General features: G+C 36.2%; 1 protein-coding gene across 1 annotated transcript in view; it reads right to left on the bottom strand.

Moving 5' to 3' along the window:
• LOC124606636 (A disintegrin and metalloproteinase with thrombospondin motifs adt-1-like) overlaps positions 1 to 25,078 on the bottom strand; it is a 153,422-nt gene that overhangs the window by 91,375 nt on the left and 36,969 nt on the right. Inside the window, exons 3-5 of the mRNA XM_047138631.1 lie at positions 23,893 to 24,059; positions 13,701 to 13,962; positions 13,122 to 13,227 (exon numbers count right to left, since the gene is read on the bottom strand). Of these exons, the coding sequence (XP_046994587.1) occupies positions 13,122 to 13,227; positions 13,701 to 13,962; positions 23,893 to 24,030 (506 nt within the window). The 5' untranslated portion in view covers positions 24,031 to 24,059. The remainder of the gene's footprint in view (positions 1 to 13,121; positions 13,228 to 13,700; positions 13,963 to 23,892; positions 24,060 to 25,078) is intronic.

Below are 25,078 nucleotides of genomic sequence, written 5' to 3'. Positions count from 1 at the left end.
CACATCTTTCAGATGAGAACATTCAAATATTTTCCTCTGAAGAAATTTTGTTTTAGTCTAAAGGTGTGGACTCAACTGCGTATTTAATTTTTTTTAATTTGTCATCAATATAACACAATAGACAGGACCTGTAAAATAGCATTTCATCTTGATTTTCAGCATATGAATGCAGATAGAGTTGTAATTAAAACCACAAACAATTAAAAGAAGAACAAAGACAGATTAGGGTCCAAGTCCTATCAATTGAGAGGTCATTAAAAACAGAGCACAAGCTGGGATGGTGGAGGAACTGGCTGTGTCTTTCTCAAATAAACCATCCTGACATTTGCTTTAACTGGTGTAGGAAAACCACTGAAAGCCTAAATCTGGGTGGCTGCCAGGGATCTGAAATGCCTTCTCAATGTGTGTCCTGATAGCTCACTCAGCAAATAGAAAACATCCTATGCAAATACACAGTGCTAGGTAACTCATTTTTACCTGTTAAGTTAAGAACTACACAGTATCTTTAAACAACACAGTTTGCACTGTTTGTGTAAATTCCATCTTCTTCACTGAGTACTGTGTTGAGTGCAATCTGCTGTCTCTCTCTCTCTCTCTCTCTCTCTCTCTCTCTCTCTCTCTCTCTCTCTCTCTCAAACACACACACACACACACACACATGTGCACACACACACACACACACACACACACACACACACACACAAAAATCAGAAATAAAAACGTAGACTTCCAACTTCACTAAACACACGCATATAACTCTTATTCTTAATCTCTGAGCTATCTTTGAGCTCTTGATTTCAAAAGTATCACTTTCCTAGTGACACCTTCAAGAGGTGTATTATGATGTGAATTTTTTCAGGGCTCATAAAACTTGTAATGTATGAAGGAGTCTTCTCAGAAATATGGTAGAATTCAAGTTATAGACTAAGAGGCAAAAAAAGCAGCCACCGAACATTATTTTGGTAAAGTCTACTGACAACAAATTATGACTAGTCTTGATATAATTATGGAAATTATATTTAGATTACGGAGCTGCTATTTTTATCTGCTACTTCATACTAATCTTTCATATAAATTTTCTGAGTTCAGTGAACACTAGATGATGGTTCAGATGGCTCTAAGCAGTATGGGGCTTAACATCTGAGGTCATCAGTCCCCTAGACTTAGAACTACTGAAACCTAACTAACCTAAGGACATCACACAGATCCATGCCCAAGATAGGATTCGAACCTGTGACTGTAGCAGCAGCGCGGTTCTGGACTGAAGCGCCCTGAACTGCTCGGCCACAGCAGCCGACAGTGAACACTACCTATTGCTTGTATACTGAAAAAGTTTAAACATAAGTATCAGTGGAAACTGCATAATTAAGTCCAAATATTCTGTCAAATTATTTTCAGTTTCCTACTCCATGACTGCCACTAGCCTGTTAAAGACTTTTGCACTGGGTCATACAGTTTCTTTCTGAACCCTAGATGGGGATGCACGGTCTGTATGAAAATCATTTTTGATTCTAGTACTGTAGCTGTGAATTCCATAGTTCATCTTAAATTCACTTTTATTATTAACTATAGATACCATTAGAGAGTAAATGTATTGGTATGAGATATAAGACTCCCAAGATCCCCAAAGGGCTTCTGTAAGATGTTTGGTTATCAACTATAGATAATATTCTTATCATATTCATCTGTAGAATATATAAATTTTATATGTTAACCATCTCATCTGATTTATCAAGGCTCTGTTTAGTCAGAAACTACATCGCAAAAGTCCTAAACAAACCCAATTTGAAGACACTGAAGAAATTATGTGTACCATGGAAAGGCTTATTATGAAAGTATTGAGCTGTGCATAGTCATACAGCCTATTGCTCTGGGTGGTGAATGTTCATCAGAGAAAATGGTATCTTCAAGGGTGCCCCAGGGAAGTGTAATAGGACCACTCTTGACCTCGGTACACATAAACAACCTGACAGATAGGCTGAGCAGCAGTTTGTGATTCCAGAATGAGATTTTCACTCTGCAGCGGAGTGTGCGCTGATATGAAACTTCCTGGCAGATTAAAACTGTGTGCCAGACCGAGACTCAAACTTGGGACCTTTGCCTTTCACAGGCAAGTGCTCTACCAACTGAGATACCCAAGCATGACTCACGCCCCGTCCTCACAGCTTTACTTTTGTCAGTATCTCATCTCCTACCTTCCAAACTTTACAGAAGCTCTCCTGCAAACTTTGCAGAACTAGCACTCCTGAAAGAAAGGATAATGCGGAGACATGGCTTAGCCACAGACTGGGGGATGTTTCCAGAATGAGATTTTCACTCTGCAGCGGAGTGCGCGCTGATATGAAACTTCCTGGCAGATTAAAAGTGTGTGCCAGACCGAGACTCAAACTCGGGACCTTTGCCTTTCACGGGCAAGTGGTCCACACTTGAGCAAAGGTCCCGAGTTTGAGTCTCGGTCCAGCACACAGCTTTAATCTGCCAGGAAGTTTCAGTTTGTGATTGTTCGCTGATGGTGCTGGAGCATACTGGAAAGTTTCATTTTTGGGTGACTATAGGAGGATACATGGTGGTTTTGTCAGAATTTCTATTTGGTATGATGCATAGCAGCTTGCTTTAAATGTGGAAAAACGTAAGTTACAACAGATGAGTAAATTCAGAGCAAATTTAGTATTAGTTGTGTGCTGTTTGATTCAGTCACATTGATTAACTATCTTGATGTAATGTTTTTAAGAGACATGAAATGGAATGAACACACAAGGTCACTTGTATGGAAGGCAAATGGTTGACTTCAGTATAATTGGAGAGTTCTAGGAAAGTGTAGATTATCTATAAAGGAGACCATGTATAGAACACTTCCGTGGTCCAGTCTTTAATAAAGTTCTGCTTTTCAGTATTCATATGAGATCAGATTAAAGGAAGACATCACAACAATTCAGAGGCATTCTGCTAGATTTTTGCCGATAGTTTCTGTCAGTACACAGATATTATGTAAATTCTCCGTGAACTCAAATTGGAAGCCATGTCTTTACATGCAATATTGTTGAGAAAATTTAGAGAACCAACATTTACAACAGACTAAAGAATCTTTCTACTGCTGCTAATGCACATCTTGTATAAGGACCATTAAGACAAGATAAGAGAACCAGGGCTTCATATGGAAGCATATAGGTCATTGCTCCATTTGCAAATGGAAGCGAAAGGGAGTCACCAGCAGTGATACAAAGTATGCTGCACCATTCATCTTGTTGGCTTGCAGAGTATGTATGTAGCTGTAGAGAGTGAAAGGAGAGAGAGAGACCAATTGCAGACCACTGTGAAAGAACATTCATAGCACTATTAACAGAACTGAAGTGGTGGTGTTATTGATGTGAAGGATAGAAACAGTACTGGTACATCATTCACTCCATTAATATCTTCTGCTGGAGCCCAGGCAATACATTAAATTCTGGAAGTTTTAATATGATGATGTTATTGTCATTTAAAGTAGAGGACAGGTTCCCACTTAAGTTTGATTCTCCTCTACCTTCAAAATATAAAATCTAGTGTACAGTAATCTGTGTGCTGCTAGCACCACACATCAGTGAGGTGTCTTACTCAGAGATGCATCTGGCTGGTTTTGTAAGTACGTTATTGACAGACAGTGATCATTGGCCATTGCTCCTCACCATTTGCTATCCATAGTAAGTTGGTTGTGTGTTCCATTGATCAGTCGCACGGTACAGTAGCGGTAATGATGTGGAACGTGTCAAGTGCACAAGAAATGCACATATGAAACAAGATTTTTTAATATATATATATGTATTACAATACAGAGTTAATGATTAATATTTCTATTATTTACCCTATTCCCTTAAATGGCATAACATGCATATACTATAATTGTAGATTTATTTATTCCTATTCAAGAATTCATCTATGGTATAGATGGAGTTGTCAAGGAGATATGATTTCAATTAATTTTTTAAGCTATTACTGCTGTCTGTCAGCCATTTTATTTCATCTGGTAATTTGTAAAAAAAATTATAGCAACATATTTTACCCCTTTGCGTGTCAAAGATAGGTTGAGTAAATAATAGTGTAAGTCTTTATTTTTTCTGGTATTATAATCATGAATGTCACTTGTTTTTAAACTAGTCCATGTCGTTGAGAACAAATTTCATTAGTGAGTAAATGTACTGTGAGGCTGTTGTAAAAATTCGCAATCTTCTAAAAAGATGCCTACAAGATGTGCAATTATGAACCCCACACATTATTCTGACCACTTTCTTTTGAGCAATGAATACTTTTTGTCTAAGTGTTGAGTTACCCCAAAATATTATTCCATATGACATCAGAGAGCAAAAATATGTTAGCTTACTAATTTCTATATCCTCAAAATTGGCAATTATTCTGATTGCAAAAGTTGCTGAACCTAGTCCCTTTAGAAGATTCAAAATATGAATTTTCCAATTACGATTCTCATCTACATGTACACCCAAAACCTTAATATGCCCTACCCCATCTACTGACTTCTGCTGATGTGTTATATTTAGTGAAGGAACTACATTTTTTGCAGCAGAAAATGGGATTCACTGTGTTTTTTTCAAAGTTTAGAGCAAGCCCATTTGCAGAAAACCAATTCATGACTTTTCCAAAGACCTTATTTGTATAATTTTCAATTGGAGTTTCTTTTAGTGGATTAATAATTATGCTCGCATCATCAGGAAACAGTGTCAGTTCAGCTTCTTGTTTCAGATAAGAAGGGAAGTCATTCACATATATCAAGAACAGAAGGGGCCTCTTGACTGAACACTGTGGAACACCTAATGTAATTTCACCCCAGTTGGATGGAGTGGCAAAACTTATTTAAATCACTTGACCCATATAAAGAAACTTTTTGTTTCCTGTTCTGTAGGTATGACTTAAACCACTCATATGATATTCCATTTATACCACAGAATTGTAATTTCTGTAACAGAACGTCATGGTTCGCACAGTCAAATGCTTTGGACAACTCACAGAAAATTTCTATTGGTGACATTTTACTATTTAAAGACTCTATTATGTAGACAGTGAAATTATATATTGCTGTCTCTGTGGAACAGCATTTTTGAAATCCGAACTGTGATTTACTAAGTATCCCATTAGTGCTGAGATGGCTAATCACTCTTGAGTACATTATTTTCTTGAAGATTTTTGAAAATGCTGTAAGCAAGGATACTGGCTGATAATTATTGACGTCTGTGGTGTCCCCCTTTTTGTAGAGAGGCCTACCAATGGCATATTTTAACCTGTCTGGGAAAAGACCTTGAGTTAGTGATGCATTACACATGTGATGCAGAACATCAGCTGTAATTGCTCCACATTGTTTTAATATCTTATTAGAGATGTCATCTACTCCAACAGAACATTTATTTTTCAAAGATTTAATAATTTTACTTATTTCACAAGAGGTTGTTAGGTGAAACTTAATCTGACCAAAATTTTTCAAAACTGACTCTTCCATGTACTGCTTGGCCTTTTCTTTTGAACTATTCTCACCAATTTTTTCTCTTACACTTAAGAAATGGTTGTTAAATACATTGGGTACTTGTGTACTGTTGGTTAGGATGGTCTCATTCTCTTTAATAGTAATACTACCTACCCCAGTGGCTACTTTTCCTGTCTCCCTTCTAACAACATTACATATTGATTTGATTTTATTGCTGGAGTTGTTAATTTCTTCTCTAACATAAAGATTTCTTGATTTCCATGCAACTTTTCTCAGTGTGTTACAATAATTTTTATAGTGTAAAACTACTTCTGGATCTTTACTAATTCTTTCTGTCTCATGCAGTTTTCCTTTTCTTTCTGAAGACACTTTAATACCTGTAGTAATCCAAGGTTTCTTTGGAAAGTGCGTGGAGTTACATTTGGTAATTTTCTTTGGGAAACAATGCTCAAAAAGGGGTATTAATTTATCAAGAAATATGTTGCATGTATCATTAGCATTTGGCTCATTATAAATATTTCCCCAATTAACATTTCTTAAACTTTCTGTGAAGTGCTCCATAGATACTGGCTGGAGCAACCTCACACTTTTACTTAATGGTTTCTGAACTGTACACCTCGTTAGGTTTTGTAAGTTACTCAGTTGTGCATCATGGGCTGACAATCCATTTACCACAGGGAAAGCATGTGTTTGTTTTGCATCCTCTTTCTGTGCAAATACATTATCTATTAGAGTGCTACTGTCTTGAGCTATACATGTAGGGAAATTTACCACTGATTCTAAGTTATATGTTGTTAATAACACTTCTAGTTCATTTTTACTATCAGAATTACTTACAAAGTCTACATTGTAATCACCACAGATTAATAACTTCTTCTTTTTGTCTGGCTGACAGCATAATAAGGAGTCAAACTTTTTTATGGATAGCTCCCAGTCTCATAATTGGGACCTGTATACTGTTGCTAATACCAATACTACAGTATCTAGCTGAAGTTCACATGCACAAAACTCAAAGTGCTTATTGTCACAAAATTTACTTACTTCTAAAGTTTTGTATTTATACCCTTGTACTATGAAATGGCAACTCCTCCTTTACCCATCCTAGATCTACAAGTGTGTTGTTGTTGTCTTCAGTCCTAAGACTAGTTTGGTGCAGCTCTCCATGCTACTCTATCCTGTGCAAGCTTCTTCATCTCCCAATACCTACTGCAACCTAAATCCTTCTGAATCTGCTTAGTGTATTCATCTCTTGGTCTCCCTCTACGATTTTTACCCTCCACACTGCCCTCCAATACTAAATTGGTGATCCCTTGATGCCTCAGAACATATCCTACCAACCAATCCCTTCTTCTAGTCAAGTTGTGCCACAAACTCCTCCTCTCCCCAATTCTATTCAATACCTCCTCATTAGTTATGTGATCTACACATCTAATCTTCAGCATTCTTCTGTAGCACCACATTTCAAAAGCTACTATTCTCTTCTTGTCCTAACTATTTATTGTCCATGTTTCACTTCCACACATGGCTACACTCCATACAAATACTTTCAGAATCGTCTTCCTTGCACTTAAATCTATACTTGATGTTAACAAATTTCTCTTCTTCTGAAACGCTTTCCTTGCCATTGTCAGTCTACATTTTATATCCTCTCTACTTCGGCCATCATCAGTTATTTTGCTCCCCAAATAGCAAAACTCCCTTATAACTTTAAGTGTCTCATTTCCTAATTCAATTCCCTCAACATCACCCAACTTAATTAGACTACATTTCATTATCCTCATTTTGCTTTTGTTGATGTTCATCTTATAGCCTCCTTTCAAGACACTGTCCATTCCGCTCAACTGCTCTTCCAAGTCCTTTGCTGTCTCTGACAGAATTACAATGTCATCAGCAAACCTCAAAGTTTTTTATTTCTTCTCCATGGATTTTAATACCTTCTCTGAATTTTTCTTTTGTCTCCTTTACTGCTTGCTACAGATTGTGTACAAGTGTAAGATGCTAAATCATATCTATTTATACCGACACTATCCACCCCCACAGTTACATGGTGTTCAGACAGACAGATTAGATTAGATTAGATTAATACTAGTTCCATGGATCATGAATACCATATTTCGTAATGATGTGGAACGAGTCGAATTTTCCAATACATGACATAATTAGGTTAATTTAAGAACATACTTAAGTTAATATAACAACTTTATTTTTTTTGTGTTTTTTGTTTTTCTTTATTTTTATTTTTATTTTTTTTTTATATTTTTTTAAATATTTTTGTTTTGTTTTTTTTTTCTTTTTTTTTTTCTTAATTTATATCTAAAAGTTCCTCTATGGAGTAGAAGGAGTTGTCATTCAGAAATTCTTTTAATTTCTTCTTAAATACTTGTTGGTTATCTGTCAGACTTTTGATACTATTTGGTAAGTGACCAAAGACTTTAGTGCCAGTATAATTCACCCCTTTCTGTGCCAAAGTTAGATTTGATCTTGAATAGTGAAGATCGTCCTTTCTCCTAGTATTGTAGTTATGCACACTGCTATTACTTTTGAATTGTGTTTGGTTGTTAATAACAAATTTCATAAGAGAGTATATATACTGAGAAGCTACTGTGAATATCCCTAGATCCTTAAATAAATGTCTGCAGGATGATCTTGGGTGGACTCCAGCTATTATTCTGATTACACGCTTTTGTGCAATAAATACTTTATTCCTCAGTGATGAATTACCCCAAAATATGATGCCATATGAAAGCAATGAGTGAAAATAGGCGTAGTAAGCTAATTTACTAAGATGTTTATCACCAAAATTTGCAATGACCCTTATTGCATAAGTAGCTGAACTCAAACGTTTCAGCAGATCGTCAATGTGTTTCTTCCAATTTAATCTCTCATCAATGGACACACCTAAAAATTTGGAATATTCTACCTTAGCTATATGCTTCTGATTAAGGTCTATATTTATTAATGGCGTCATACCATTCACTGTACGGAACTGTATGTACTGTGTCTTATCAAAATTCAGTGTGAGTCCGTTTACAAGGAACCACTTAGTAATTTTCTGAAAGACAGTATTGACAATTTCATCAGTTAATTCTTGTTTCTCAGGTGTGATTACTATACTTGTATCATCAGCAAAGAGAACTAACTTTGCCTCTTCATGAATATAGAATGGCAAGTCATTAATATATAATAAGAACAACAAAGGACCCAAGACTGATCCTTGTGGAACCCCATTCTTGATAGTTCCCCAGTTTGAGGAATGTGCTGATCTTTGCATGTTATGAGAACTACTTATTTCAACTTTCTGCACTCTTCCAGTTAGGTACGAATTAAACCATTTGTGCACTGTCCCACTCATGCCACAATACTTGAGCTTGTCTAGCAGAATTTCATGATTTACACAATCAAAAGCCTTTGAGAGATCACAAAAAATCCCAATGGGTGGTGTTTGGTTATTCAGATCATTCAAAATTTGACTGGTGAAAGCATATATGGCATTTTCTGTTGAAAAACCTTTCTGGAAACCAAACTGACATTTTGTTAGTACTTCATTTTTACAGATATGTGAAGCTACTCTTGAATACATTACTTTCTCAAAAATTTTGGATAAAGCTGTTAGAAGGGAGATTGGACGGTAATTGTTGACATCAGATCTATCCCCCTTTTTATGCAAAGGTATAACAATAGCATATTTCAGTCTATCAGGGAAAATGCCCTGTTCCAGAGAGCTATTACACAGGTGGCTGAGAATCTTACTTATCTGTTGAGAACAAGCTTTTAGTACTTTGCTGGAAATGCCATCAATTCCATGTGAGTTTTTGCTTTTAAGCAAGTTTATTATTTTCCTAATTTCAGAGGGAGAAGTGGGTGAGATTTCAATTGTATCAAATTGCATAGGTATGGCCTCTTCCATTAACAGCCTAGCATCTTCTATTGAACACCTGGATCCTATTATATCCACAACATTTAGAAAATGATTATTAAAAATATTTTCAACTTCTGACTTTTTGTTCGTAAAGCTTTCATTCAATTTGATGGTAATACTGTCTTCCTCTGCTCTTGGTTGACCTGTTTCTCTTTTAATAATATTCCAAATTGTTTTAATTTTATTATCAGAGTTGCTGATTTCAGACATGATACATATACTCCTGGATTTTTTAATAACTTTTCTTAATATAACACAGTAGTTTTTATAATTTTTGATAGTTTCTGGGTCACTACTCTTTCTTGCTGTCAGATACATTTCCCTTTTCCGGTTACAAGATATTTTTATACCCTTAGTAAGCCATGGTTTGTTACAAGGTTTCTTACGAGTATATTTAACTATTTTCTTGGGGAAGCAGTTTTCAAATGCATTTACAAAAATGTCATGAAATAAATTATATTTTAAATTGGCATCAGGTTCACGGTACACCTCATCCCAGTCTAACTGCTGTAGGCTTTCCCTGAAATTTGCAACTGTTAAATCGTTGACTGAACGTACTACTTTGGAGGACTGTTTAGTATTGCTGAATGGAGCTATGTCATATATTGTAACTAGCTGTGCACCATGATCAGAAAGACCATTCTCAACAGGCTGAGCATTTATCTGGTTAAACTTATCTTGGTCTATAAAGAAGTTATCTATCAGTGAGCTGCTATCCTTTACCACCCGAGTAGGAAAATCAATAACGGGTGTCAAATTGAAAGAACCGAGTAACACTTCAAGGTCATTTTTCCTATTACCCTCTTTCAGAGAATCTACATTGAAGTCCCCACAAATAATAATTTGCTTCCCCCTGTCTGACAGATAGCACAACAAGGAGTCCAAATTTTTCAGAAATAGATGAAAATTTCCTGATGGGGACCTATATACAGTTACAATTATAAATGTGCCTTTATTTAATTTAAGCTCACAGGCACATGCTTCTATATGTTTCTCTACACAAAACTTTTTTGTTTCTATACTTTTTGCACAATGATAACTTTTGACATATATGGCAACTCCTCCTTTCTCCATATTTTCTCTCATTACATGTGCAGAGAGCTTATAACCACTTACATTTACCTTATCCATATCAGTAACAATGTGATGCTCAGACAGGCATAGTATATCTATTTCATTCTCAGCTTCTAAATCTTCTAAACAAACCAGAAGCTCATCTACTTTATTCTTTAAACTCCCAATATTTTGATGAAATATACTTACATTATTTTTAATTATACTTTTATGAGAACCTTTCCTTATTCTAACATTTGCAGTACTCTCCTGTCTGAGTTTCTCACTGTGCTTAGTCCTAGTTCCTATACCAGTGGTCACATGGTGTTCAGAGAGGCAGATTATGTCAACTGGGTTGGGTGACTTTAATTCATCAATGCAATTACCTAGGACTAAGATACAACTTGGTGGAGATAAAATTTCTGGTGATTGGTGAAAATTTATAATTGATAGCTGTGATTGGTGATCAAATGTGCTAGAATTGTGCTGTTTAATTTCTTTCCTAAACTGAAGATTTGTTTCAATCCTGACCTCTCGTAGAACTTGACATCTTTCTGTCTTACCCATCCTAAAAAAGGTGCTGCTCCAACACCTGTAACCACTGGTATTTTACCATTCATGGCAGTGCCTCCCCCCCTTAAATTTCCTGATATTACCCCAGCCAGTTTCCCCTTCCCTTTCCTGAGAGTACATCAATCTCATTCTTATTTTTGAGGTCATCTAAACACACTAATAGCTCGTCTACTTTATCTTTTATTCCCCTGATATTTCTATGAAGCAAGTTATACTGCCCTTAGCTTTGCCCCTATTTACTGTACATGAAGTTTCTTTTATTCTATTTATCTTGGTTGTTGTTTGTCTGGACGTTGGCTTTAAACTAAGAAACCTGTCTGCCTGGACCCATTAACCACAGGGATCACCCCTTGTGTGACTGTGGCCCTCCTTACAGTTTCTGATAATAGAGAAGCTATTACACAGGTCCTTAGCTCTCTGACTGAACAGTGAGATGACAGCTTGTAGGGGACTGGAGCATTGTGTTGCAGCTGCTTCGTCTGTTTGCTCATTTTTGCAGATAAGTATGTCCCCCATTACCCATCAGAATGATATTTGGTTCTCCATTTGTTTACAGAAGAGAAAATTAGCCCTGTATTTTTTGCTAGGTATGTTAGTTACAGTTTTTCTAATGTGCTGAGAGAAGTGAAGCAGAAATTTATTTGTTCAAAGATGCTTAACCTTTTGCACCACCATAAAGATTACATACAATTTGGCACTAACTACTGTGAATGTACTGGAAAGTTGAAATCTAAAGACATGATTTGGGGGAACTACTGAGTATTCTTTGGTGTCACCTTGTTGTCTCGCCTCTCTTTGTGGCTAGTGATATTCAAGCAGCAACTGCCAAACTTAAATTTGGACCTTGCCATACAATTATCACTAGTCATCTCTTGCAGCAGTGATTATTGCAACCACCTGAAGATGTCAAATAGTTGCTTCAATAAAATATACTGGGTATTTTAAAATGTTATGTGTTGTTTACATTTTCTTCATAGTGGTTCACCAGCACTGAATTTATTAAAAGATTGTGTCATTTTCCACTTCTTCTGAATTAATTTTATTTGTTCAACAACTAGTTTCAACCTTCTAGGCCATTCCTAAGTGATTTTGTGTTTCTGCAATAGAAAACTATGTCTTATATATTGACTTGTCAAGGCATCAAACCAATACGATAGCATTTGTGAACTGAAACAAATAGAAAATACAAATTTCAAGACACTGACACTTCAAAATGTAGGACATAGTTTTCTATTGCAGAGCCAGAAAATCATCTGAGAATGGTGTAGTACGAAGAAACTACTTGTGAACAAATCAAATTAATATGGCAAAAAAGGAAAATGACACTGTCTTTTAAATATATTTACATTCATTATACTGACCAATATCAGCATATTCGTTTGTACATCTGAAGTTTGTGTTGAATTTGTCCAAAATAAGTGATCATTTGCACAACTAGCTCCTCTCTAATACCATCTGGGTGGTATACTTAATGTTCTTCGAATTCCCTCATAGAGTGAAGTGCAAGGACATTAATTAGAGCAGTGTTGCTCATGATTCAATACATCCTGTTATTCTTGTTTATAGTGTGCAGTAGGCGGTGTTCAGGTATGCTGATATATCTAAGCTGCAATATAGTGGAGTGCCACTTTACCCTGAATTATTGTCAGTATATTCTCAATGAGGAACAAAAGCTGGAGCTAAAGGATACTGCATAAGATGCTTCAACAGAAACTGCAGTTTGTACCTTGAGGATGACAGGGACATTGCCCACAGAAATATCAGTGGTTTTCACAGATTTTCCATTTAACATTACTAATGATCTATTCAAAAAGTTTATCTGCCAGGAAAGCTTAGAGATCACAAGGACCTATAATTTTTAAAGAATAAGTCAGTATGAATTACAGATAGACTGGAATTGCACAGTAGTTCTTGTGCTGTAGGGCATATTGTTATGCCCTTTTGCTTAAGGATTTACCCTATTACAGAATTTTATTGGAGAAATAAGCAAGTGTATGCATTTCATAGTGGTTAATCCATAATTTATGAACATTTTTAACACATCTGGTCAATGTTCGAAATGATATACCAAGATTATGTTTAGGCCTATACTGCAGTTTTCCTCACTTGTGTCCAATTTCATGAGCCACAACATAAACACTTTCAAAATGGCGTCCCTCATTCACAGTACAGCTGCTTGTTGGAGCACACATACCAGCAACAGGAGCCAGGCCTGAAACAAATAATTTTTCTTAATTTATCTGGCCATTGCGAGAATGAAATGAATTTGTATATAATAAAATATTTACTTTGTTTCCAGAGGCAAGTTTAAGGGAAGAAATGATGTAGTAGATGAAAAAAGACAATGGACAGTTCCTGTCCCTGTATCAACTAATGAAAAGCCCTATTACTAATCATTTTGAAGGCTTTTGCGTGCTGACATAAAAAGAGAAATTGCCTGTTGATTTTTTTGCGTCTACCACAACCCTAAAATTTACCACTTAAATATTGGAAACGAATATTTTCTAATGGAGGGACTCTTTAATTTCTGTAAATTTACTGGCTTATTTATAATTAGAGCCCACTTTGCTAGTATTCAGCATCTGTTAGAGACACATCAGAAATGTAAAAGAAGATTATATACAAAAAGCAAAAAAACTGCACATTTGAAACACCTTCACTACCTAATGATTTGCAAGAACTCACCAACTACTTGACTGCTGAGCTTTCCATTTTTGCTGACAACGTAGAGATCCAGACCAGTAAGAATGAGTGCATGATCCCAATGGAATGGATCAGAATCTGTGCCAGTATTTTGAGTACTCTGCCATGAACAGAAACTACTGAGAAATGTATCAATGTTGTGGTGACGATGAAGACCTGGCGGATCTGTGTGGAGGATTTCCAATCTCTTGAGCACAAAATTCACATGCCTACCCAGAGATGGATCATGATATAATAACTGAACCTGAAAGAAGGAATGAAAACTCTTACACACTTATCAAGTATCAGTACAAAATTTGAGGAGGTATTTGCACAGTTAATAAATGCAATTATTTTGCTGGATAGGAACATTACTGACCAGGAGCTGCATTCATTTCAATTTACAACAATTTTACAACTCACTAAAAAAGTAAATTAGGCTAAAGTTTAATGTCCTGCCAACAATAAAGTCACTAGAAATGTAAATTACAAATGAAAGTCAAAAAGAATGCTGTCCACTTCTAAATTTGTAATAAAATAGAGTCCTGTTGAAGGTATTGTGCTGATGCAGATTCATATGCAACGTGGAGTATTTTGTCTTTTTGTTGAGTGTTAACTTGATACCACTGTGGCAAAAGACCACACCATAAGCCAATTAAGTATGATACACCTGCGATCCATAAAGAGGCACACTGTGGTGGAATGTGACTCCCTCTCCCCATCTCCTATCCACCACCAAACTCGGACCAATGCACAGAGAATGGTTAAAACTATCTCTAGCTTCAGTAGCATATGTCTTATGAGAGCATAGTTTAGTTCCAGGAATGTGTAGTTGTTAATGGTGTCACATAGTCTCCTAACTGAATTGGCTAAACAAAATTCTCCACAGGTTTGTGATTAAACACACTACTTATGATTTGTGGGGTAATATTTCTAGTCTGCATTTTATTAGGCAATCATAAAGTAATGTGGTACAATGACTTAGACTAAGGGAAAAAGAGACTTAGACAAGGGCAGTTATTCGAGGGAAATGTTGTGGTTGAATATAGATATAAATCAGCAACATATTGTAACAGTTTAACAATGATTGGTGAAGGAGTTCCAATGCTACCATATCAATTTATGTTGCTGATGTTAAGTTAATGTGGCTGGGCTGGTGCACATTTTTATCAAAGTGGAACAGAAGTTTTTTGTTGAAACGTTTACCAGTGGGTTGAACATTTCAAAAGCAATTGCACATATCTGAAGCACGATGAAAGAGACAGATGGCAGGCCACATAAACTACTGATGCCAGCAAGAGAAAGGCCATACTCTTGGTATCAATATATGATGAATGACTGTTAATGAAGTGGCAAACCAAATGCATATTAGTCATAATCCTACATACGAGATCAAACATAACGTGGTCTACGAGATATGTCCCAGAACAAGAAAATAAAGAGGACAAGAACAATTGCTTGGTAATCTGACTGCACTTAATAAACTTCCAGGCTAATGGAGGTGAAACTGAAACTAAATGTGACTAGAGAAGAAACATAGATTCATTACATTGAATGAGCAAGCAAAAGGCGGATTATGCTGCCAAAAAAATATTCATGAGTAGAAATTTATGTTCATGGCTTAAGGGATTCAAAATAACCAGTTTGGTAACATTAATTGAGAAAGGAGTTAACATAAAGTAAACCATTGCCCATTACAGTGGTATTCTTTGGAACAAGGTGAAGTATGATTGTTGCTCAAAAAAAAAAAAAAAAAAAAAAAAAAAAAAAAAAAAAAAAAAAAAAAAAAAAAAAAATGTATATAGATATCTCCGTGATATTGGGGAACTTGTGCAACAATGGACCAAGTGTGTTGTGAAGTCAGATGGTTATGTCAAAACTTGACATTACTGCAAATTTTGAATTATTATAACAAAATATAAAAACTGAATGCAAATAGTTAATAACTAACTCTCATATGAAATATAATCTCCATATTAATGGCAATTCAAGTTGGAGATACGTAATTTCATTTAGCAGAAGTGGCATGGGTTGTGGATGAGCAAGCAAAATTGGAGACTGAAGGAACTTACTGCTGTATTGAAAGGAAACGTATTACTCCAGATAGTGCTGTTGTAGGGAGGACACCTCTATTGTCAACGCCTTATAACTGGTGAAGTGGTAAGCAGCCCTGAATATTTGAAAATCGTATGAAGGTTGGTCTTGCATTGAGAGAGTGGTCATTTCAGATACAGTGTTACAAAACTCAGGTAAAAATCATTTTTTGATGCACTCACACATCAAATGTAATAGTACACTAAGCAAAACTGAATACCCTAAAAGCTGGAAAGCTGTTCATTTGCATTGAGGTTTATGATCATGTAGCGCAATTTTTTTGTTCTTTCTTATTCCTGTTTCGCATACCTCTCACTGATTGTATTTTAAAGCTTTGCCAAACATTTGTCTACCATGGTTCAGCACATTTCTGCTCAGTTTTTATGTGTGCTTGACTTTTTGACTCATTCAGATATGACTGTGAGCTCATTGACTCCCGATAAATGTCACGGTATCAGGTTTCCATAGCAGAGTCAGCAAAAATAGTCCTCTGACAACTGACAGCACTGCAGCCAGTAGTCATCTGAAGTGCTGCTACAACACTGAGACCACAGAGATATATACACAAATCGCTTTGTGCTATTGGTTGAACTGGATGTGCGAAAAAGCTATGCTGGGCCCACTGCAACTATCATGGACCTTCTTTCACTAACTCTTCTTTATCTTCCACTGCTAAACACAGTGTTTTAGTGTGTGGCACAGTTGTATAGAGCACAATGTGAAAAAGCTTTTATATCCACAGATCTAAAATTATAAGTTTATAATACAATGTTTTTTATGTTTCAAGATAATCTGTAATGTTTTGTAATCAGTATCCAGACAGTCTGTACAGGTAAGTGTGTGCAACTGCATGCAACTGTCTTTTCTGCTTGTCAGTTAGAAGAGCAATGGTAAAAACCTGGAAAAGTGGTTCACAATGAGAACAGATATAGGAACACTGTGGTCATTTGGTCAGTTACAGTGTATACAAGTAACATGAACAAAAACTGTTAAAACCAGGCACTGGGATACAGGGCCTCAGGGAGCGGGAGACCCATAGTATGTGCTGTATGGACAAACCACTTCTACAACACAGAGCTTTTCATATGTGCTGCTGAGGTTTTAAAGGACAACTATGGAAAAACTTTGAAACATACAGAAAAATGATGCATAGATATTTTCATGCTCCATGGATCATTCGCATGATAAATCATAATGAGGTGGAATGACCCATTTTACATTCATTTCACAAGCTAATTTGCAAATATGGATAACATGCTGAATATCTAAAAGTTCTCTCTCTCCCCCTTCACCCCACCTTTCTTTCATTCTTTCTTTCTTTTTAAAAAAAAAGAAAAAAAATTGGTAATTCCTATCCATCACCTTTCACACATTGCAGTAATACAGATACTTCTATGGAATAGAATCAGTTGTTGAAGAGAAACTTTTTCAGTTTGTTTTCAAACTTTAGTTTGCTGCATGTCAGACATTATATAGCACTGGGTAAGTTATCAAAAATTTCAGTTGCACCATTGTGCGCCCCTTCTTGTGCAAAAGACAACCTTAATATGCAGTGATGAATGCCATTTTCCATTCTGGCTGAACTGCAATGCATTATTTACAACAACTTCACAGGGGAATAAATATTCTGTGCAGTAGCAGTGAAAGTGTCTAACTCCATGTCTACAAAATGATCATGGGTGAGTGCCACATATTATTCTTACAGCATGTTTTTAGCAATGAAGACTTTCTTTCTTAAAGATGAGTTACCTCAGAAAATTATTCCATATAACATTATTGCGTGAAAATATACAAAATATGTCAACTTACTGATTTGTCTCTCCCATGATTTCCAGTGATTCTAAGTGCAAATGTAACTGAACAAGGTTGTTTTAGGAGTTCCAAAATATGCTTTTTCCAGTTTAAATTCTTATCAATTTGGACACTTAAGTCACCATATGTTACACTTATCATTGGTGTAGTAACCTCTAGATATGCTGACCTGAATATGTTGTCTCTCTTTAAAATTTGAAGGTGAGAATTCACAGAAAACCAGTCAATGATACTTTTAAGAACAATGTCTACTATTTCTTTTGTTTCTGTATGTATGCTTGGATTGATTACAGTACTTGTGTCTTCTGCAAAAAGAAACAATTCTTCTTGTTGTATATTAGATGGAAGATCGTTAACATATTGAAGGAACAATAGTGGACCTGAGACAGAGAGTTGGGGAACTCCACTGTCAGAATAATGTCCCTAGATTATATTGGTTGAATTACTAAGTGCAACTTTCTGCATTCTTTTTGTTAGATATAATGTTTTCCATTGGTTGGCTATACCATGAGTCCCATAAAACTTCAATTTATGGGACAGAATACTGTGATTGGCACACAGTCAAATGCCCTAAATAGGCTGATAGGCAGTAGAAAATACCAAGTGGCATTATTTTATTATTTAATGCCTGTAAAATGTAGTGAGTGATCACATAACTGACAGTCTCAGTAGAACACTTTTTCTGAAATCCAAGCTGTGATTTGCTGATGATATCATTGTTGCTCAGGTGAGATACTTATCAAAATTTTGTATTCTACAATACATCACCTTCTCAAAGATTTTGGAAAATGATGTCAGCAGTGAAACAGGTTGGTAGTTCTTGACATCTCTCCTATTACCTTTCTTAAAGAAAGGCTTGACAATAGCATATTTCAGCCTCTCTGGAAAAATTCCTTGACTTAGTGATGCGTTACATATTTCATGGCTTATCATATGGGACCAAATCCTTTGTACTCTACTGGAAACACCATCAAAACCAGATGAGCTTTTATTTCTGAGAAAATATGTAATTTTATTAGTTTCAGAAAAGGAAGTCAGTGGTACATTCAAATGACTGAATTTAATGAGAGTTGCTTTTTCAACACACTGCTGTGATTTCTCTCTTGAACTCTTTCTCCCTATAATTTCTACTGTATTTAACAAATGATTATTAGATATATTTGCTACCTGTGACTCATCTTTTACACAAGACAAAGGACAATCAGCCTCTACTAAAGTGACTGGTTGTCCTTTGTCTTGTGTCACTAAATTCCATATAATCACAACAAAGAGTGAGTCTATAAAGCAAATTGCAAACTGAAAAACAAAATTTCAGCAGGTTTAAATGAAGTACCACTTTGTATGATTAAGGACTGTGTAGAGAATGTAACATCATTGTTAGCTGACACTATAAACCAAACATTCAAATGGGATTGCTCTCCTTACTACTTAAAATATGCTAAATTACTGTCTCTCTTCAAAGAAATGACACTGAAAATGTAGAAAATATAGGCCACTATCACTACTCTCTTGCTGTAGAAAGACAATACACTGAAGAGCCAAATAAACTGGTACACCTGCCTAATATCGTGTAAAGCCCCCGTGAGCACTCAGAAGTGCTGCAACACGACATGGCATGGACTCAACTAATGTCTGAAGTAGTGCTGACAGGAATCGACACCATGAATTGTACAGGGCTGTCCATAAATCCGTAAGAGTACAAAGGGGAGGAAATCTCTTCTGAATAGCACGTTGCAAAGCATCCCAATATGCTCAATAATGTTCATTCTGGGGAGTTTGGTGGCCAGCAAAAGTGTTTCAACTGAGAAGAGTGTTCCTGGAGCCACTCTGTAACAATTCTGGATGTATGGGATGTCGCATTGTCCTGCTGGAATTGTCCAAGACTGTCAGGATGCATAATGGACTTGACTCATGGAGATGATCCGACAGGATGCTTACGTATGTGTCACCTGTCAGAGTCATATTTAGAAGCATCAAGGGTCCCGTATTATTTCAACTGCACATACCCCGTACCATTACAGAGACTCCTCCAGCTTCAAAAGCCCTCTGCTGATGTGGATACATGTACACATCCATCTGCTCAATACAGTTTGAAACAAGACTCATTCGACCAGGCAACATCTTTCCTGTCATCAACAGCCCAATGTTGCTGTTGATGGCTCCAGGCGAGCCGTGAAGCTTTGTATCATGCAGTCATCAGGGATACATGAGTCGACCTTCGGCACTGAAAGCCCATATCGATGATGTTTCATTTAATTGTTCACATGCTGACACTTGTTGAAGGTCCAGCCTTTAAATCTGCAGCAATGTGCAGAAAGGTTGCCCTTCTGTCATGTTGAATGATTTTCTTCAGTCGTCATTGGTCCCATACTTGCAGGATCTTTTTCTGGCCACAACAATGTTGGAGATTTGTTGTTTTAGCACATTCCTGATATTCACAGTATACACTTGTGAAATGGTCATACAGGAAAATCCCTACTTCATTGCTACCTCAGAGATGCTGTGCCCCATCGCTCATGCATTGATTATAACATCATGTTCAAACTCACTTAAATCTTGATAACATGTCATTGTAGCAGCAGCAACTGATCTAACAACTGCACCAGACACTTGTTGTCCTATATAGGCATTGCCAATCACAGTGCTGCATTGTGCCTGTTTACGTATCTATGTGTTTGAATAATCATGTCTATATCAATTTCTTTGGCGCTTCAGCATAGAAACCTTGGTAAAAGACAGACTTATGAACTATTTAAATAAATGTAGCCTCCTTTCCAATGACCAATTCAGTTTATGATCAGGGAAAGTTACTGAACTGGCGACAACATATCTGACAAGACACTGGATAAAGGGAATTATACAACAGGTATATTCCTCGATCTAACAAAAGCTTTCTACACAGTTGACCACAAAGTACTGTTAAATAAGCTAGATGAAATGGAAATATGGGAGAGGAGAAAAAGTGTTTTTAGATTTATCTAGAAAATAAAGTGCAGTTGATGAAATTATACATATATCAAGTAGCTCCAAATATACTGAAAAACATACTTCTGACCCTAAATATATAAACACAGGGGCGCCACATGGTAGCTGCTAGGTCCAGTACTGTTTACAGTTTACATAAATGATTTCCCACAAAGAATCAAGCATGGACAATCAATATTGCTTGCAGTTGACTGTAATGTACTGATCACTGACAAATGACTAGAAAACTGAAGATACACTTAGCAGCATAAATGAATGGATAATAAACAATAGAGTCACTCTTACTATAAAGAAAACAGGCACTATGAACTTTGGTATAAGCAGAGAGCAAGATTACAGCAACCTGAAAATAAATAATGAAGTTATAAAATTTGTGGAAAGCACAACATTTCTAGGAATTCATGTTGATTGTCAATTAAGTTGGGAAGCACATGTAAAAATTCTTAGTAGTAGAATGTCTACAGCATGCTGTGCCCTTCGAATTCTTACATCAGTATGATATTTCACGAATCAGATCAGTATATTTTACTTATACTCATTCTGTTATAGCTTTGACATACTTTTTGGGGAGTGGATAAGAAAAATATTCAAACTGTATTCGTACTGAAAAAAGAGCAATACGTGTAATGACTAAGAGTGGAAATGCAGCTCACTGCCTCAAGCTTTTCAAATTACTGGACATATAGCTGTACCTTGTGAATATATTTTACAGAGTGTTATATAAGTTAAAGAAAGTATGGACCACTATATTAAAAATTGCTTAGTACATGATTATAAAACCAGAAACTGCTACAATTTGTATTTGGACAGAAAAATAAGGCTAAAACTCAGTAGAGTTTATTGTACAATGTCATCATATTATGTAACAAATTACTGCAGTGTATAAAAGACATAGATATGATGAACTCTTTAAAAACAAAACTGAAATAGCTTTTACGTGGTAATGCAGTACCTAAACTACAACAAGATATGTGTTATAAGAAGTACCATTTATCATATGTATATAGAAGTAATAATTAACTATGACTATAAAAAAACAAATATAATAAGATTTAAAAAATTTATTGCCAGTTACTGTTTAAGAAATTAATTTTAAGCCATAAGAATTTCAATGTTTTACATGATGAAATCCATACAATTTAAATTGTTTCATGGTTTAGTAAAGCAATCAATCTTAAGTCTGTTGTCGGTATTACTGATTTATGACATTACATGCATATCCTTTGGTTTTTAGTAACTTTTCTTAGTAATTTTGAATAGTTTTTGTAGTGTGGAACCACCACAGGATGTCTGTATGTTCTTGCCAACACATACACTTCCATTTTCCTTTCACAAGATACTTTAATCCCTCCAGTAATCCATGGTTTTTTACATGACTGTTTAATGCCCTTTCTGATTAGCTCAGGTGGAAAACTATTTTCAAATAGTGATATGAATTTGTCATGAAACAGATGAAATCTTGTGTTAGCATTTGGTTCATTGTAAATTTCATCCCAGGGCATCTCTGGTAAACAGTTCTTAAAAATATTTGTCCTGGAGTCATCAGTTATTCTAACTGTTGCCACTGAGGACGATCCATACTCTAAGACACCATTTTATTTATCCTAAAGAACAGTGCATTATGATCAGGGAGAGCATTTGTTGCTGGTTAAACAGTTATTTTCTTGCTTTGAGCATCATCAAAGAAAAAATTATTTATTATGGCCCTCTGTCTATCAGAGGATAGAGCATCTCTTCAAGTTTCAGTTCATAATATTCATTGTGATATAGTTGCAGAGCACACCATTATGGGCACCCAAATCAGGACACGTAGGCAGATCATCCACTCCACATTGTTGCACTGAATTAGGTCATGCCTGGAGATAGACAAACCAATGAACAAGTTTCCAGAGCGGGTTGCTGCTGTTGAACTAGCAGTGAGTTCAACTAATTGCACAAACATGCTCTTCAACTCATATTGACATTTGCCGCATCACTAATGGCACCAATATTGAGCACATGTAATACGAGTTAAAAACTTGAAGAGATGCTGTGTCCACTGATATATGTATAAATTCTGTGTGACTTGTAGTTTTCGAGCACTCATCTTCTGAAACCTGGGGATATGAATAACACTGCATATATTTGCTCTTACCAGTGTCAGCTTGTAACCTTCCTTGTTCTGGGGTGTGTAGGCATTTCTCAGACATTATCACCCCATCTCTCTGGCCATGAACAACAGTTTTTAATCAAGATGATTCTATTAACAAATATGTTCTCTTCTAGTAAGATGTCGGGACGTAGTACAAGGGTCATTCAGTAAGTAATACCCCACATTTTTTTCTCAGAACATTTATTGTTAAGACTCAGAATCTGCTGACAATATACATTAACATGCCATGTCCATGTCCTATTTTTCTACGTAGTCTCCATCATGTTCTATGGCTGTACACCAACATTGTGGAAGAGCATGTATTCCCTGCTGGTAAAAGGTATTGTCCTGTAGGCGTAGGATGTTTTCATTGCTTGACTGACACACTCTTCATCTTAAAAGTATGCTTCCCATAGAGAATCTTTAAGCGTTGACAATTCATTGAAATAGCCTTTCTTTGAATCTTGTGGTCCACTTTAGCATTTGTGGAACCCATTGTGAGCCCCTCTTTGAATATCCAAGAGTCTCTATCATTGCAGACACACTTACAATACTGACCAACAACTGTAGAGCCAATTGTCATCTTGTGCTATGCCAGATGGCACAAATAATGGCATCTGCATGATTCATTATGTCTGGTGCAGTGGCTGTGATAGGATGACTGGAGCGTGGCTGCTCGTGGAGCTCTGTTTCTGCATTTCCTGAGGCTGTAACGTTCTTTACCCATCATCCAACTGTACTCCTATCAACTGCAGAATCACCATACACTGCACACAAATGTTTATGGATGTTCACCACAGTTTCTTTTTCTGCATGCAAGAATTCAATAATAGCATGCTGCTTGTAACGTGAGTCCTACTATGGCTCTGCCATCTGCCAGAACTATTCGAAACTTCACTGGTACACAGAAAAAACATTAAATATGAAGCACCAACAATGACGTTTGTCTATGTATATTAATGGCTTTTCAAAAAAATGCGGGGCATTACTTATTGAACGACCCTCGTATCTTCTTTGGCAGGCATATTTCGACAGCAATACTCAGACTTCTACTAGTGCGTATCTGTAAACCTACTTATTTTGGCACAGTTACTGAATGAAAACCAAGTATACTAAACTGCAGAAAACTTTACATGGCATTATGTCAACAGTTTCAGCAGCAATGGTACTTACAGCATTTATCATGGCAAGAACAACACGGACAAGCTCGTGCTCAGTGTCACTGGGGAAGTTGTGAGTCATGTGCTGAAACAGATCCCTGTCGATGAAAACTGCTGTCTCCACATGAACGGGTGTTGCAGGCAGTGGCATCAAGGCACGTTTCCTTCTCAACTTCAAACCTATAGAATGCAGCTCACTTGAGAAAATCGTGTTGTGATGGTATACACTCAGTGTAGCAATTTCATTTATCCATTTAAACAGAGAGCATAATTGTGACTGCATTACTTGTGGAAAAAGTCATCTTTCAGTTAAAAGTTATCACCATACAATGAAGGCTTTCATAACCAGTTGTAGATGCTGATGAATTTTCCCAGTTGTATAGTCATGTACGATGAAACTTCTCCATTCCTGACATTTCATCCAGAGCTATGTTGGACATTGTCAAAGGTGCTTTTGGTCCTGCTGAATCTTGCCAGTTGACAGGTTGGACGTTGGAGAGTGACATAAATACTGTGGTAGAAGTTTACTCTTGATTGGCCAGATGGACTATGACCATAGAAACTGGAAGATTCATCAGCAGTTAAAAATGGCCATTTTATTGAAACTACTTGGTTATATACCTCAAACCTACAAGTGCTCACACTCAGTGACTTAACATCAGTTTTATATGAAGTGCCTGTGTATGTAGCTTTCGCTTGGCCCCTTGTAATAAAGACAGGTGAGTTACACAAGTAACTGTAACTGTCTTTACAAAAGCTACTTATTTGTGTTATAATGACTGCATAGAATTGGTACACAATTAATATATGTTGAACTTTTCTGTCATTTTTAAGTACACTCCCATTAATACTCATACGGTGCAGTATGTGCTGTTTTTAAAATTCCTGGCAGATTCGAGACATGGCAGCAGATAGTTAATTGTTCTAGGATAGCTCAGTTAGCAACAGCATTGCCTGTGCAAGCAGTGTTAATCTGCCAGAGTTAGATAAGAATGACCAGAGTACCAGCAGTGAATTTCATACATATTCTTACACCTTATGATGATATCAGAATTACTGTTATTTCCAGTTTACTTATTTGTATTGTTTAGGTATTGCACTTAGTGAAGAATGGATTATGAAAACAAACAAATCATCATACATGAAAGTCTCAATGGCTTGTGCAAAGAGAAAATGCATCAGCAGCATACAATCGAATT

Source organism: Schistocerca americana, chromosome 3 (genome assembly GCF_021461395.2).
Source record: "Schistocerca americana isolate TAMUIC-IGC-003095 chromosome 3, iqSchAmer2.1, whole genome shotgun sequence".
NCBI lineage: Eukaryota > Metazoa > Arthropoda > Insecta > Orthoptera > Acrididae > Schistocerca > Schistocerca americana.
Note: the sequence above shows the minus strand (reverse complement) of the source record. Positions and strands in the feature narration are given on the sequence as shown.